This window comes from Sus scrofa, chromosome 14, assembly GCF_000003025.6.
Source record: "Sus scrofa isolate TJ Tabasco breed Duroc chromosome 14, Sscrofa11.1, whole genome shotgun sequence".
Lineage (NCBI taxonomy): Eukaryota > Metazoa > Chordata > Mammalia > Artiodactyla > Suidae > Sus > Sus scrofa.
In genome coordinates, this window is record NC_010456.5 from 99,181,796 (window position 1) to 99,199,646 (window position 17,851).

Consider the following 17,851-nt stretch of genomic DNA (forward strand, 5'->3'; position numbering starts at 1 on the left):
CACACTGAGTGAGGCCAGGGATCGAACCTACATCCTCATGGATACTAGTCAAGTTTGTTTCCGCTGAGCTAGAACGGGAACTCTCTGGTTATCGCTTATAAACAGAACATTCCATACCACCAGAAGGATCCATTTTTCCCACATGCTGAATAATAAAACTGCTATACTGCAACAGTCGAATAACTAGAAACAAGGGGTCTAACTACAAAACAGTTTATCCTTCTTTACTAAGGCTGGAGAAAGGCAGCTCATTAATACACGTTGCTTGGTGTGTCAATCCTGATCTTTCTACCTCTTCCTTGTCTGGGTACCACATACACTGAAGAGGAGTCTCTGGGAGGGAGACAGAAAGCCAGGCATGTGCCCCAAGAGCAGGACAGGGATGGGGACGCTTAGGGTTACCATGACAACAGTTAAGTTATCCTGATGACGCAGAAACCAGAGCTAGGACTTTAAAGAATCCTTGGTTAGATGTACTCTGGATGAAAAATGCTCTGCAGCCAATAATACTCAAACATAACTGGCCTATTCAATATGTTAGAATCAAATAAAGCAGAAGGATAGAATGACTAGACTGAGAAGCCTTTATTTTATCTGAGAGAAAAACAAGGCTCCTGAGATCTGGAGGTTCATCCACACCACCCAGCATGTTAAGGGTGCAGCTGGGGCGGGAGCCCAGACAGTCTGCATTCCAGCCCTGGGTTAGTTCTGCCCGAGGCGTGAATCAACTGCTGCGTGGCTGTGGAACAATTTAAATATATAAATGACAGCAGTATTAGCACTAAAAACAGGTGAAACACGAAATTAGAAAGCTTAAGAGAAAGAGATTTGAGGAAAAGTCTTCTGAGGAAGTTATCCCTACGGTTAAGATGCATCTTAGAACAGGGATAAAATTATTCAAAAGTCACACTTCTGTGAAAGGTTTGGACATGTACATGCAGTGCACAAGTATATAATGTTATATTCTGGGGCAGTAAATTATTTGCTTGCAAGGAAGAATTTTGATAGAAACCAGAAAACAAACTTGTATAGACAAAACAACAAAAATCAGGAAAGCCCCAGGAAACCTAGTTTGGGTTGATGTTGCCTTTGTAAAGGAAAAATGGATAGGCATCTTTTTTTTTTTTTTTTCCTAATGAGCCTTTGAGGAAAAAAAAAAGCTTAAAAGTCAAAAGCAGAACTGAAGTTTGACAGGCAGAAGAACATAATTGATAGCATTGTCTGTTCTTATCTATTTAGCCTGTTAAAACTAATGCAAACAAACAAAGAAAGACTTCCACCACATCAAATGCAGCCCAGACCATTGTTTCTATTTCACATTTAGCTCCAGGGCTGCCAAAGCAGCCCCCAAAGAAAAACTGGCCGCTTAAACAACTTCCTTTATTCAAGGTTAAGATAGTCCTTTCCTGGCAAAGAGTCAGGAATTGCCTTTATTTTCACTTATAGGAAAAAAAAACAACAAAACTACAGACCTTATGAAACATACCAGGCAAAACTCATCATTTCTAATAGATGAAGTTCAACATAAACTCTCAGTCTGCATTTTGTTTTCTTGATTTAAGGTGATTGCCTTAATATTCAATCATACCATGGGTCATGAAACACAGTTCACCAGAGAGAAACTCAGTTCTTTAGCAAACCAGTTTTCAACTCACATGCACGGAAGCCATAAAGATGTTCCCCTAATGGAAAAATCAGACACCAATGAGGAGGGCACTGTAAATGTTTAATCTGCTACACGCAACTCAGGCAAACAGCTCACCTGCACTGAGTTTAGGGCTTGGGACATGAAAGCCACTTGGGATCCATGTGAAACTAAAAGGAAGTATCTATTTAAAATTCTAAGAAACATGAATAGAACACTGCTTTAAGTGCCACACATACAGGTGGAAAGCCATGCAGGTTTATCCATATTCTACCTACTCAGAGCTGTTCCCTGTGGGTGTCATTCTCCCAATAGCCCAAGCTACTCGGGACTAGCTGTTCTGAATGCTATGTGCGGAACATCTTCAAATAGATATTGCTTTGGTTCCAGATGTCTGACTCTGTGGGAAAAGCTTTACAGCCATTCATGGCCCATAGGCTGACTGTCAACAATTGCTTCGCTGGGTTTGTACACACTAAGACTGGGCAGTTTTTTTGTGGCTCAGTAGCCTGTACTCTCTGAAGACGTCTGAGGGTTTTCATTCCTGTGAAGCGAAAATAGAAGACCCTTAACTCTAACAACCCTACTCATCATTCTGTGTGAATCTTGTACAAAACGGGCAACAAGCACAGTATTTTCTTAACGCTGCCAGAGACTGAGTTGGTTCAACAGGATAGGCATTTTTTAAAACAAAAATGTGCTTTGATCGCTACTGCTTGATAATCTTCACTCCAAATAATGAGTATTAAACATCTGCAGTGCAAGCCCCCCGGTCGTTGGCCCTGGGAGCTTTTACTTTACTTACTTGTATTTTAAGAGCAGCCACTGAATTAACCAGAGTCCTACAAGGATCATGCCGTTAATTTCACAAATAGAAAAGGCCCACTGCACCCGGTTAAAATGGTCAAAAAATGTGTCCGGTAGTGGAGGCTGCACCTCCTTAGGAGGTACTCGTTCATGGACGACCGAGATCATCACTGTGGTGAGAACAAAGCAGGAAAGTGCATAAAGAAAGGCCAGGAAAGTCTTGCCCCACTCCATGGGGTACTGGGAGCGCTCCGGTTCGGGCATGGGGATCTTTATCATCTCCTTCCTGTAACCATTTGGCATCCCATTGGGTTTGACTTTGATGCTGAAGCTGCCGTCTGGGGCGGGGACGTCTGTGCCAATGCTGAGGTGCCCGTTGGCGTGACCATTCTTGTGTGCTTCCATGTGGTGCTCCATTTTCAGGGTCTCTATCATGTCCAGGAGCCGCTGCCCGTTGTCGGAGGAGACTCGGCACAGGGGGGGTTTTGTGAAATCCTCTTGGGTTAGGTTGATCAAGTCCCGGCCTGTGAAATGTTCCAGTGGTTCACAGTATTCTGGCATAGCATTCTCCAGCAGCCAGTCTGCCACCTTCTTGGGTGACCAATAAACCACTTCCTTCATTGTACTGGCGGACAACACGCAGCCCCCCGCTTGCTCCCGGCAGGTCAGCAGTAACTGTTCCTACAGGGCAGGACACTGTCCCTCCGTGGTGCATTCATCCTGTCAGGACTCATGACAGACTTGTGTGGTGAGATGCTCGGGACGGTTTTTAGGCTCATGTAGCTGTCCCAGGTTCTTGAGGGTCCAAGTGTTAATTCACCTCATTTTTGAACAAGATTCTTCCTTCTGTTGAGGCAAGAGAAAAAGGTCAAGATACTGGGACATCCAAATCAATCTCCTCAAAATGCAGAAACTAACCATTCGAAAGAAAAACGGAAAAACAGTTATTGGTCCATAGATTTCAAACATGTATTAGTTTAAGGGACCGCTAAGCTCCTGGTTAATCTTCCCCGAAGGAGCCTTAAATTGGACCTGAGATGATCAAAGGGGAAATGCTTTACAGCCTCTACAATGCTGCCTTTGCTAAGAAATGATGCAATAGCGCTTTGGACAGTACTCAGTACCAATCTGTGATTCTTTCTGAGCTTAGTACATGGTTCTGAGATGATCTGATAGAATACGGCAAATTTGATCAATCTACCATTCTAAGTGGTAAATAAATGTTTTAAAATACATAACACATACACAAGTTAATAGAAACCATACAAGAGGATCTCAGAAATGTTCAGCTTCAGGATTATCTAGTCCAACAATTTTACACTCTTTTCTTTCTTTTTCTTTTTTCTTTTTGCTTTTTACGGCCACACCTGCAGCATATGCAAGTTCCCAGGCTAGGGGTCGAATAGAAGCCACAGCTGCTGGCCTATGCCAAAGACATAGCAACACGGGATCCAAGCCACATCTGTGACCTACACTGCAGCTCACAGCAATGCTGGATCCTTGACCCAACAAGTGAGGCCAGGGATTGAACCCATGTCCTCATGGATACTACTTGGGTTTGTTTTCTCTCTGCCACAACAGAAACTCCCTACACTTTCAGGGGGGAAAAAAAATCAGTAAGTCCCTTTCCCCAAATGTGCCTGGACCCCAAAGCACATGATCAATGAAGACGATTGGGTTGAAAAAGATGCCTTGAAGGGTCATCTCTGCTCTGATGACACCTTTACTCCCAGCCTCCAAGAGGTTCATGGAATACCAGTTTCAAAACCAATGATCCAATCCAACTCCCTCAATTATACTCAAGGAAACCTGAATTCCAGAAAAATCAAGGAACTTGCCCACAGTCAAGCGGCAGCTTGCCTAAATGAACTACTAATTTCAGAAGTCCTGGCTCAGAGTATTTAGTCATTAAAATATTTAACCAGTGATGTAGCAATAACCAAAATGCATATCTGTAGGGGAGAATCAAAAGCAGGACTCAAAATTTTATAAATTTATTTATGTGTAAAGATAAACATATGTATAAATGATGTATATATATTATACATATATATTCAACCACAACTACGGTTAATGAACATAACATTGCAGAAAAGAATGGGAAAGAAATGTATCACATACTAATTGAAGTTACACTTGATAATGGGCCTGGGGGCATTTCTCCCACCCTTTTTTGGGGGCCCAACCAGCAGCATGTGGAAGTTCACAGGCCAGGGATCAAACCCATGCTGTAGTAGCAACACCACCAGATCCTTAACCTGCTGTGCCACAAGGAAACTCTCCACCTATTTTTCTTTAATAAGTATGTATTACTTTTGTAATAATAATTTAAAATAAAATTTAAAAAAACAAGAAAAGTTAAAAATATAGGACCTGGTTCTATAACAAAGCATCATGGTTAATGAAACATGGCCTTTGGCAAAAGACAGACCGTACTTTGCTCTCAGCATCTCCATTCATAGCCTACTCCTTGAATTTCATCTTATCAATTTGAAAAATGGGCATAATCAAATACCTCCTTCACAAGGTTTCTGTCATTACTTTAAAAATCATATTGTGAAAGCTGATGGTGCACAACCTAGCACTAAAAAGGGGTCTGTTTTTGTTCTCGTTTCAATTTTTTTAAGGCTGAGTAGTATTCCATTGTTGTGTGTATGTGTATATATGTGTGTGTCCATCCATGGATGAATGGATAAAGAAGATGTGGTATGTGTTAATTCCTATCTTGGGTACTGTAAATAATACAGCAGTCAACACAGAGGTGCATATATATTTTTGAATTAATGTTTTCACATTCTTCAGATAAATACCCACAATAGCTGGATCACATGGCAGTTCTCTTCAATTTTTTGAGACTCTCCACACTGTTTTTCATAGTGGCTGCACAAATGGACATTCCCACCAACAGTGTACACTTAATACTTGTGACAACATGAATGGACTTTGAGGGCATTATGCCAAAGGAGGTAAGTCAGTCAAAAAATCCATACAAATACTATATGATTTTGCTTGTATGTGGACTCTAAAAAACAAATGAACAAACAAAATAAAACAAAACTCATAAATACAGAGAAGAGATTGGTAGCTATCAGAGGGGAAGAGGGTTGGAGGTAAGCAAAACAGGTGAAGGAGTCAATTACTTGGAGACAGATGGCAACTAGACTTACTGTGGTGATCAGCTCTGCAGTGTGTTCAAACATCAGACTATGTTGTAGAATACAAAACAAATACATTATATGTCAATCATACTTCAATAGAGAAAGGATTTTTTTTCTCATATTTGCTATCATATTCAATAACTACTGTCCCCTACAGCTCACGATGAAAGCACACCATCTAATAGTGGGCTAACCTTTTTTTTTCTCAAAATAAGAACGACATGTTAATTACCAAAAAAACTTGCACAGATATGCAGGTTTAAGAATCAGAAATCAGTGATGATAGTGTTTCCTAAACATGTTTTGTGGAATAATAATCTGATAAAATGCTCCATGCTTTAAAAAAAAAAAAAAAAAAAAAGTCTAGATAAGCCTTGGACCTGCATACTGTAATCTTTTTTTTTTTTTCCCTTGTCTTTTTGTCTTTTTAGGGCCACACCCTCGGCATATGGGGTCTAATTGGAGCTATAGCTGCTGGCCTATGCCACAGCCACAGCAATGTGGGATCCAAGCTGCGTCTGTGACCTACACCAGAGCTCACAGCAATGCCAGATCCTCAACCCACTGAGCAAGGAGAGGGATCGAACCCACAACCTCATGGTTCCTTGTCGGATTCACTAACCACTGAGCCACGATGGGAACTCCATACTGTAATCTTTCTAGGGTTAGCAGCCCACCTTAGCATGTTAGAAGCTCCAGGGAATCTTCCAGTAAAGAAGCTCCACCAGCATTTCTTCAACTGACTTCATCAAAGCTGCCCTGCTCTCTACCTCTTTTCCTCCCCAGTAACTATTAACTCCTGATGGACACACTGGGAGGTACTGGCTCATGTCTTATACTTGAATTCAGGTCTTCAGACTTCCAAGTCCAAACATGTCTCTCCTGAACCCCAAAATCTGACTCTGGAATAAAGATTCCCAATTTCCCAGACCAAATTAACAACCAACTAATGGGAGTAGCGCTTAAAAGCTATTCCAGGCAGTGCAAAAGAACTGGCATTCTTTCTTCTGAGCATCTGCGCTGCTGTGCACCTTCCCCGCATTCTCTAGAGTTTCAGTGTTTGTCTAGCCTGTCCCAGGGGACTATGAGTGACGGAGGAAGTGACACAAAGTTAAGCATCCACACAGCTCACCTTCCCAGGGCCCAGTTCACATCTAAGGAAGTGCCCTTGCAACTTAGCAACATGTAGATGATATAATGAAAAGTAAACCAACTGCAAATGCCATTGATATTGGAAACTGCTTTAAAACAATCTGAATGATCAGGGAGAATGAGATGGGCACCCTTAAGAGAGAAATATGAAACCAAAGTAAAGCTCTGGCCACCTAAAAACCACTGCAGAGCAGCTTCAATCATTGCTGACAGTAACCAGAGGGACAAGAAGACATCCACCAAATGGGAGTCCTGGCAGAATGTCCTGCAGGAAAGGGGATCCCTTGGCATCAAACCCCAGGCCTCCCCGCAAATACTCTTCAGCAGAATTAGGATAAGAGCCAATGGATCCCATAACATCTTGAGATGGCCATAAGAACTCTAAATTCTCAGCTGAAGGTTCAGGCCTCATGAAATGAACATGGGCCTTTCCTGTGGGTTCTTCGTTCCTCCCCTTGCTCCACCCACGAAGTCTACCAGGAGGGTTAAACCCCTCAGAACCATAAGAACCAGACCAAGGCCAAGGAATTATCTCACTTCTCCCTGATGGGGAAACGGTCAGGGAGTCGCCTCTTAAGACACAGTATCAAATGGGAGGAAACAATATAGGGCCATGACACACACACACACACCATACATGCACACACACACGCAATATACATACACACCTCACATACACATATATACAAACATACACCACAGACACACACTGGTATTGCAAGCTTCTATCCAAATGAAGGAACACTGATGGTGTAAAAGCAAGTTTAAGAGGCAGTTTTTGATAGAACTCTTAAAGAGACGGTAAGATAAACCAGTAGCTTCCATTAATTAACTAGAACAACAAAGCTGTTCAGTCCCTATGCTTCCCCCACAACTTGGAAAATTCTATCTAATCCTCTTCAACAAGTCTAGATTCTTCTCGTAGTCTTTAAGATCCTTCTCTGCAAAGCCTTTCCTGGTCACTCCACAATCTTTTCTTTCCTCTCTGGATTCTTACATCACTAATATATGTACCACAAAATATATTCTGTCTTGTGTGCATGACATGGTAGGGAGAGCACTGACTATGAGAGGCAGGGAGCCTGAGGTTGAGACCCAGCCTAGCTACCTCCCTTCTTGACAAAATCCTTTAACCTCTCCAAGCTCAGTTTCCTCTGGAAAATGGGATTAACAACTACCTTGGCTATCTTTACATCCAATCATGTAAAAGGAATGAAAGCTATTAATTATTCCAAGAAATATGTCTTGTTCTTTTCATAAAGTCCTGCTTCCTTTCTAATGCTCAACAGGGCTCCCAGTTGCATTTCATAAATATTTAATGAAGCTGCCACTTCCAAATGGCATTTTTTTAAAGCCCAAATCATTCGGACACACATGAATAAAAACATCTTTCCAAAGATCATGAGAAAAGAAGCGTTTATTTTTCCAGCGAGATTTGAAGCTTGAAAATAAAGGCATATGTGCTGTTTTCCTGCAGCTGATGCTGAAAGCTCGTAGAGGGAAGAATTCATTCCTACGGAAGTAATAACCACTGGGCACAGCTATAAGATGAGGACTTACTCAGAGAACCTGGAGCCCCGCTGTAGGAGACAGGAGACAGTGCCTTCCCCTTGGACCCAAAGACTCAATTTAAGGTATACTGTGGTGTTTCTGAGAAGGAAAAGGCAAAGTGCTTTCACATCTAGACCCAGCAGACTGTACCATTAGGCTGGGCTCAGAAAACAACTATTACCGCCACCCTTCAGAAAAGCCACTCTGAATCCATTACTGGGAGAATGTTAAGAAATAACATAGAGCTCAAATCATTAGACTTAGTTCTCAGAACTGGGAAGATGTAATAGAAGAATAAAGTCTGTACACAAACTCTTTATTCTAAACACTACAGAATTTGAGCGATGGAAAAGGTGCTGGAACTCTTGCTCATCTGGAACTTTTAGATATAAGTAAACTAAAGTCCAGGGAGATTTGTGATTTGCCTAAAATTTCATACACAGCAGAGTTAGTCCTGGGCCTAGACAGAGATGCTTTTCAGGACTTTTCCACTGTGAAGAGTCAATGGCCTCATAGATTTGAGCATATATGAAAGATAATCTAAAAAGTCTTCTAAAAATTTATGTAGTCTTCTAAGACAAAGGGCAGGCACAAAGGCATATATTCATTATAGATTCTAAACTCCGCAGGTTTTTTTTTTTTTTTTTTTGTAATTAGACCTCAACCAAATAAATAATAAATCTGTGAATACTATTTGGCTCCAATTCTTAAACTATATATATTTAGGCTTTAATATTAGAAAATCCATTAGATAATACACCACAAGACACCATAAACTCTTTATAAATAATTATCAAATCCAGATCTCTAAAATACAGAAAAAGAAGTTAAAGTGACCATCATGATAAGGAAAAAAACATTAACCTACAAAATCACTAAATAAATCAATTATGAATATGTGCTTATTCTTACTCAAAAAGAATCTATTAACTTGTTATCTGGCACTATCTAGAAATAAGACATTGTTGTACTAAAAAAAAGCTACCATATGAATTGTACATGGAATACAAGTTTTCAAAAATGAAAATACCACACAACACACAATATGACTATCCATTCAGCAAATGCTCAAGAAATCTGAGTTCTAATGCTTGCTCTGTCATTAACTTGTGTTCCAACCCCAGGACCTCAGTTTCCTACAGTGAAATAATTTATTCCATTTGCTTTTTCCATTAGTTAGAATTTACATATACCTAACAGCACTTAGGAAAACATAAAGCAATACATTAAAATGTAAAAAATTATTATACCAAATGTAATTTATTCTTCTTTGAAGACTCAATGAACTTTTTCTTTTTTTGCCTTTTTTAGTGCCACACCTGCAGCAACATATGGAGGTTCCCAGGTTAGGGGTCAAATCCGAGCTGTAGCTGCCGGCCTATACCACAGCCACAGCAACACGGGGCCCAAGCTGAGTCTTCGACCTACACCATAGCTCACAGCAACGCCGGATCCTTAACCCATTGAGCAAGGCATCCTCACAGACGACTGAACCTGCATCCTCATGGATACTAGTCAGATTTGTTTCCATTGAGCCATGACAGGAACTCCTCAACGAACTTTTGAAATGAGTGCCAAGAAGTTAAGAAATGAATTTTTATGATTATTTTTAAGGCATGATGGACCTTGTGATTAAACTGGCAAATTAGCTGGCAAATCTATGAAGAAACTATAGGGAAGTTCTACATGTTTCTAAATGCTGATAATGGCAAATGAAAGCAGGAAGTAGTGCATGCATAATGAGTCTTAAAAGCACAGAGTAAACTTTCTGTTCCATGTATCAAATCTCTAAAAACAAAAGCAACCTAGAGTATACACATGATTTTATTCTACTACCTTATATAGTCAATTTAATGCAAGACTGAAATTCGGTGAACATGTAGTATTTAGCTCAGATTTTATAAAAGGAAGTGACCTGGGGGCAAATCAAGAAATGATACTTTTTTATTATGAAACAGACAAACTGTCTTTTTCTAAATACTTCAAACTCAAATAAAGGTCTTTACATCTACTAGAACTTTCCATAAAAGTCCATAATAACCTTATGGATCTTCGAGGGCAATGCAGCCCACTGAAATACTCATAATTCAATTCTTCTCTGACTCAATCTGGAGAGCTCCTGAATGCTTTCCTCTCAACCAATCTAACTAGCAGTAATTTTTTTTTGTTGTCGTTATTTAACAATAATTAAACTAAATAGGCAGAATTCATACAACTGTATTTATTTGAAGAAGAAAAAATGGCTAGAATAACATCCACTTAATTTCAATGTATTGTTGAGGAAATTTTATTTTTTTAAATGATTTTTATTTTTTCCACCATAACTGGTTTACAGTGTTCAGTCAATTTTCTACTATACAGCAAAGTGATCCAGTCACACATACATATATACATTCTTTTTCTCACATTATCATGCTCCATCATAAGTGACTAGATATAGTTCCCAGTGCTATACAGCAGGATCTTATTGCTTATCCACTCCAAATGCAATAGTTTACATCTAATTATCCCCAATTCCCAGTCCATCCCACTCCCTCCCCCGCCTGTTGAGGAAATTTTAGATTACCTTTGATGCCTTAACCTTTAAATCGTTCTTTCTTTCTTTGGGTCTTTTCTAGAGCCGCACCTGCAGCACATGGAGGTTCCCAGGCTAGGGATCGAACCAGAGCTGGAGACGCTGGCCTATGCCACAGTCACAGCAACGCCAGATCCGAGCTGCGTCTGCCACCTACACCACAGTTCATGGCAATGTGGGATCCTTAACACACTCAGCAAGGCCAGGGATCGAACCCGAAACCTCGTGGTTCCTAGTCGGATTCGTTTCTACTGTGCCACGACAGGAAATCCTAAATCATTGTTTATTTTAAATTGCTATTATGTGCCGTGGTCACAATTCCATAGTCAAATTCTGGTTAGCAAATGAAAGCACCCCTTATAAAACAGCTCCTTGAACTGAGTATATGCTGGCCTATTTTGCTCATATATAAGAAAGAAAGGTCTTGCTGAAGTAAACATACTTGCCTCGTGGTCTACTTGGGCTGTCAGAAGAAGCTCATGTGGACATCTGTTGGTCTCCTCCATGCCTTGGTTATTTAACGATGTATGATACTTATATTTCGAGATATCTGAAATGCATTTTTTCTCAGCAGTTGCCCTACAACTAACACAACTGATAGCCTCACTTTTTTGTGTCTTCCTCCTAAATGACTCATTCCAATGTTGCAGCCCTCAGTGTTCCAGAGGGAAAGAGATGATTTTTGGATGACAAAAGTAGTGGATATGACATAATGACAAGAAACCAGCCATGTCAACTGTATACTATAAATCATGGTCCAGTTTCTCTCTCACAGTATGAAATACAAAACTGTTTCATCCATTCCTTGGAAAGGCCTACCACCAGCAAGACTAGCTCATTCTACTCCCCACAGCCTGAGCCTTCATTTGGGTCATTCTGTGATGGAATGTAAATATTCAGTAACCAGAAATTTCAAAGAATCACATATTATGGGAAAAATTAGAAACAACCTAAAATTGAGAATTAAATACATCATGACACAACAATACTAAGCCTCCACTAAAGACTGGACTCTATTTCTTCATATATTGTGATACATATTTATTTTTAAAGTTTATATACATATAAAAGAGAATGATACCATTTTTGTGAACACATGTATCACAAATACCCATAGGAAAAATGTCTAGAAGGTGGATATCAACTGTGAACTGTTACATTTAAGTGATAAAATTATGAAATAACATTCTCCTTTTTCCCCCAGTATTTTCTAATTTCTCTGATAAAGACATATTACTTGTAGTTGGAAAAGAAAAAAGGTTGTTTTTCTTTCAAGCATATTCTATATTTTTAAACATGCAGGCTGCATTGTAAAATTAAAATTAGATGTTTCCAGAGTTCCCACTGTGGCTCAGTGGGTTAAGAGTCCAACTGCAGTAGCTCGGATTGCTGAAGAGGTGAGGGTTTGAACCCTGGCCTGGTGCAGTGGGTTAATGGATGCGGAGTTGCTGTAGCTGTGACATGGGCTGGCAGCTGTGGCTCAGATTCAATCTCTGGCCCAGGGAACTTTGATATGTTGTGGTTGCAGCCATTAAAAACAAAGAAAAAGATGCTTCCTACATACGCTCTCTTTAAAAATATACAACGGGCTTGTAGATTTCTCTAACTAATTGGAACTTTTGCCCTCTGTGATTAATTAAGTTCCCAAACTGTCATATTCCTAAAACATAACGGTCTTGGGATATGAACCACATCATCAACAAAGATAGAGCTGAAATGCGAATCTAAGTGCATAAAGAAATTCCAGTCTCAGATATTTCCCGTCATTCCAGAGAGAAAACAACAAACCAACAGAACTGCAACTCTTCTATCATATATCATCTAGATTTTCTTTAATATCCATTTACACAGTGTACTGCCAAAGACCATTTGAGAACTCTGCCTTGCTGTCATTACAGCAGGAAAACTCTACATAACTCTAATGACAACTAATCACTATAGTTTTCCCTTGGGTTTTCATTCTTGGAACCCAATTACCAAAACTCTGAAGAGATCTATTCCCACTCAACTGATGAAGTGTCTCTATAAGTCTGAAATCAGCAGGGCTCTTTTACAATATTCATCAAGTTAATGTGCAGTCCTGGGACAAACGCACTTCAGCTGCACTGAAGAATGTTAGGATATAATCAATGCTTCCAAAATCCATGGGCTTTCACATCCAGCTGATGCACAGTGGTGATCTCAACCACCCCAAGAAACTTGGGAAAGGCTAATACAGGCTCTTATTTCCACCACACCTCACTCCATTCCTTTCCTTTTCCCCCATTCCTTTTAAAACTAAGAGTCAAAACCCTTCCACTTTACTGCTTGTTCAGCTGGACTAAAAAGATTGCATACACTTCTGAATCCAACATAAAAGTAAATGAGGGCTATGAAAAAAAGACAATGGCTTAGGAAAAAGTTGAGGCCATGTTTTATTATCCTCTGTTTTTAAGAAGCCCCAAGAAATTAATGTAAATATAAAAGAGAAGGGGGAGTTCCCGTCGTGGCGCAGTGGTTAACGAATCCGACTAGGAACCATGAGGTTGCGGGTTCGGTCCCTGCCCTTGCTCAGTGGGTTAACGATCCCGTGTTGCCGTGAGCTGTGGTGTAGGTTGCAGACGCGGCTTGGATCCCGCGTTGCTGTGGCTCTGGCGTAGGCCGGTGGCTACAGCTCCGATTCAACCCCTAGCCTGGGAACCTCCATATGCCGCGGGAGCGGCCCAAGAAATAGCAACAACAACAATAATGCCGCGGGGGCGGCCCAAGAAATAGCAACAACAACAACAATAACAACAACAACAAAAAAGACAAAAAAAAAAAAAAAAAGAGAAGGGAGTTCCCATCGTGGCTCAGTGGTTAATGAATCCGACTAGGAACCATGAGGTTTCGGGTTTGATCCCTGACCTTGCTCAGTGGGTTAAGGATCCGGTGTTGCTGTGAGCTGTGGTGTAGGTCACAGACGTGGCTCAGATCCCACGTTGCTGTGGCTGTGGCATAGGCTGGCAGCTACAGCTCCAATTGGACCCCTAGCCTGGGAACCTCCATATGCCACAGGTTTGGCCCTAAAAAAAAAAAAAAAAAAAGAAGTAAATGCCCCTTAGAGACTCTTCAACAAGCAAGAGCTCACAGGTTTCCCATGGAGAAAGTAATCTCAGCTAAGGATGAACGAGCAATTGAAAAGTATAAATCATATGAGGAAATAATCCACCATGAAGGAAAGCTGGCAGGTGTGACAAACAGGAAGTTTACCAAACCATGAACGTGAGAAAATAAAATAAGTCTGAACAGGTGGTAAAGTGAGTACACTAATGATATAAAAGAAAGAATTAAAACCAGAATAAAAGAATAAGACATGGTAGAAAGAAAATACGGGGCAGGTGTGTTTAAAGAGTACTCAGGGAAACTCCGGTTCTCTCCTAGGCTTGTGGTGGGCTGATGCCTCAGGACAAAAGAAGAGAGAGCAAAAGGTAGAAGGTAAGCCATAAGCAGAAGAGAAATCAGCAAAAATCTAAAGTATATATGTTTAAAGGCAATTGACAGGTTTTTTCAAACCCTCCAAACCCAAGTAATCCAGCATCCATACTCTTTTTACAGGGAGAAAGGTGTAGAAAATGGAATCCAGCCCATCAAAAGACGAATCTTATTTTTAAAAAGATGTCTAATTGTACATATGCATTAGTTTCCACTGCCTCCTAAAACCCACCTAAAATGATAGTATAGGGATGAAAAAGAAAAGAAAAAAAGAAAGGCAAAGAGAAAAGAGGAGACCACTAATTTAGGAGCTTGGGAAGCAAATGGACTAGTGGTAACTGACAGCAAACCCAAGAGAGCAGAACCCCAAGCCAATAAAGAGGAAAAATGAAAAGCAATCTGATTTATTTAACAGAGGCCTTAAAAGGATGAGGAATTGGTGGTACCTTCAAAATGAGGGTGAAGTGGAGCTAAAAACAGAAGCACTGGTGGAAAGACCATTGAAGTTGCTACCTTCGGGTTCCCACTTTGCACAGCAGAACAGCTACCTCTCCTCCTTCACCAGCATAGACTGGAAGAAACACCGAGTAGATAGAAACACTGTGTTTCAATGAACACAGTTGAAAATAAGGCCATCACACTAACGACAAGGGATTAAGTCAAAGTTGCACATAGATGTTAGCTCAGACCCGCCCTAGCTCTCTGCCTCATTAGACACTCGGGATACCCGGAGCCAGGATGAAAACTTCCAGGCAGATGAACAGCATCATTGCCTTTCTGAGAACCTCAGACATTATAAGAGAAAAGAGCACAGATCCTCTTGCACTGAAATCCGTATAAACGAGCTCCACTCATGCAAAGTGCTTTCAGACAGCATTTTTAGTGCCTTCTTTAAAATAAGACTGGACCAAACAAACAAAAAAGACATTTGAAGCAACTCGAACAAATATGAAAGCCAGAGTTTTAAAAAAAAATAAATAAGAAAAAAGAACTTGGAAGAACCCACTCAGTAGGGAAATTATAATGTTAAGAAAAATTATTATTAACATTCTCAAAGAGATACTGAACAAAAACAATACGAAAAATTCTGAGAATTTTTTAAAGAAAGCTCTTGGAAATTCATGGCAAATGAAAAATTCCCTAGAAAATAAACATGTAAAAAATCTCTCAAAGTAAAACAAGACAGAAAGATGGAAAACTGAGAGAAAAGGTAAAAACATTAAAAAAGTCATCCAGAAAGTTCCATATGTGAAAAAACAGTAGGAGCTCAAGAAAGTGCACAGACCAAAAAAAAAAAAAAAAAAAAAAAAAAAACCCAAAAAACAAAAAACAAAAAAACAAACAAAAAAAAGAAAACAAAACCAACAGGAAAATTATAATCAATCTTTTAAGAAAATTTTTCAGAACTCAAGAGGATATGAATTGCTATATTGAAAGAGTTCATTAAGTATCCAAGAACAATGACTGAAAATAGAAAATGTTTGTTACTATTATTCCGTACCAATTACTTTTTTAAAGGAAAACAGGAAAAGAGATCTTGAAGAACTCTCCTGTTGCATCTGGCTTTTCAGTATCCTGGCTCTGTTTTCCTCCCTCTAATGTCAAACCGCAGCTGCCAATGTGCATCCTGGACCATCCTTACTGTCTCAGACCAGGAACAACCTTAAAGCACTAAGGCTGTTCTTGGTACTGAAGGGTAGCAGAATATACCACTCTGGCATAAGGAGTATTCTGAGCTGAGTGAAACCAGCAGGGTCCCATGGGGCCCTCCTAGGCAGAAAAGCCTTTTTGAGAGTTTCTGGTTTGTAGGAAAAAGGCTTTCAGCCTCCTTGAAGCTCCTAAGCTCCAAGGGGCATATTCAAACCAATTAGTTGCTAATTAGGGGAGTGAGGGAATGCAGAAGGAAACCATCGTGCAGGATGGGGCAGGGTCCTGGTACTTTCTCAGGGGAGGTGGGTAACAAGTTGCCAACTATCTCTGAGTTCTTCTATGGGAACTAGGGCTCGAACCCAGGTGGAGGATGGTAACTTCAGACTGAACACAAGCACTAGGACCCCAGGACTGATAGGACCCAAAAGACTTATGGTCGAGACTCCTGGAGCATCACCTTGTTGCCTCACTACCAACCAAGCAGAGGGATGGTCACACACCCAGCAGCCCTCCTCCCGAATTTTGCCTATAAAAACCCTTCCCTCCAAAGGGGACTTCAGGCTTGATAAGCACCAGCTGCCCATTCTCCTTGCTTGGCCCTGCAATAAACCTTTCTCTGCTCCACACACTGACAATTCAGCTGTTCTTTTTCTCATTGCGTGTCAGGCACACAAACTTGGGTTCAGCAACAGAAGCAGATACAAGACAAGCCCTCCCCCTATTTGCCCAGAAGTAGGTCATGAATTTGTCAAAGAATTTCCTCTCCCTGCTCTACCAGGAAGGACAGAACTTGACCACTAGAGACAACCTAAGCGTCTAAAGACTTATCAGCCCAGGGTGGCACTGGACGAACCTTGGTAGCCCTTATCTACTACTAGTTTTCTCATATACTTGCCTTCTCACATTTGCTTCCTCAAGAAGCTCAAAGGTTTGATCACTACTCTAAAAATTGATTATTCTTTTAAGATGCTACATAAACCCAAGTTCTTACCAGCCCTTTGAGCTACTGATCACTAATTCTCCCCTCATATGTATATGCTATAAGCATTATTAAACTTGCTTGCCCTTCTCTTGTTAGTCTGTCTTCTGTCGGTCTAAGATATGAAACCCCTGCCAAGGACTCTTAAGATGAGTAGGGGAAAAAGATCTTTCCCCTCCTTACAGAATCTAAAAGCAGAATTTCTATTGTATTTTTAGTCACACTAAATGGTGCTTTTTAAATACTAAAGCAATGATGAGAATAATAGTACTATAAAATCTAGATACATTTTATATACAGTAACCATTTCTCCAGATTTTCTAAGGCAGCTCAGATTTCAAATATATTTTTCTCTTATACACCATCAAAATGTCCTAGAAGGTTTAATATTTCATTTTCTAAATTACTTCTCTCCCAGAAGTAATGCTGCCACTACCTAGAAATTGTTGGAAATTTTTAGTTAGATGTGTGCTGATGATTTTACTCAGAAGCATTACTACTTTTAATAACCTAAAGACTTTGGAAGCCTGGGGCCCTGATCACCATGCATAATAATAAGATAAAACTAATTTAAAGTATATTTAAATTGGGAATTGCCTAGTGATGGTAACATTAAAAGTAGGCTAAAAGAAAAGAACACAATTTCTTGGAGTTCCTGTCGTGGCTCAGTGGTTAATGAATCTGACTAGGAACCATGAGGCTGTGGGTTTGATCCCTGGCCTTGCTATGAGCTGTGGTGTTAGTCACAGACTCGGCTCAGATCCCGAGTTGCTGTGGCTGTGGCCTAGGCCGGCGGCTACAGCTCCAATTAGATCCCTAGCCTGGGAACCTCCATATGCCATGGGAGGGGCCCTAGAAAAGGCAAAAAGGCAAAAAAAAAA

The 17,851-nt window shown here is 40.4% G+C and overlaps 1 protein-coding gene across 10 annotated transcripts in view; it reads right to left on the bottom strand.

The window, feature by feature from the left end:
• Positions 1 to 17,851, bottom strand: part of SGMS1 (sphingomyelin synthase 1) — a 310,846-nt gene that overhangs the window by 34,530 nt on the left and 258,465 nt on the right. For all 10 annotated transcript variants that reach the window (XM_021071757.1, XM_013983509.2, XM_021071761.1 and 7 more), the window contains 1 exon segment: positions 2,451 to 3,298. In XM_021071757.1, the coding sequence (XP_020927416.1) occupies positions 2,451 to 3,073 (623 nt within the window). In that variant the 5' untranslated portion in view covers positions 3,074 to 3,298.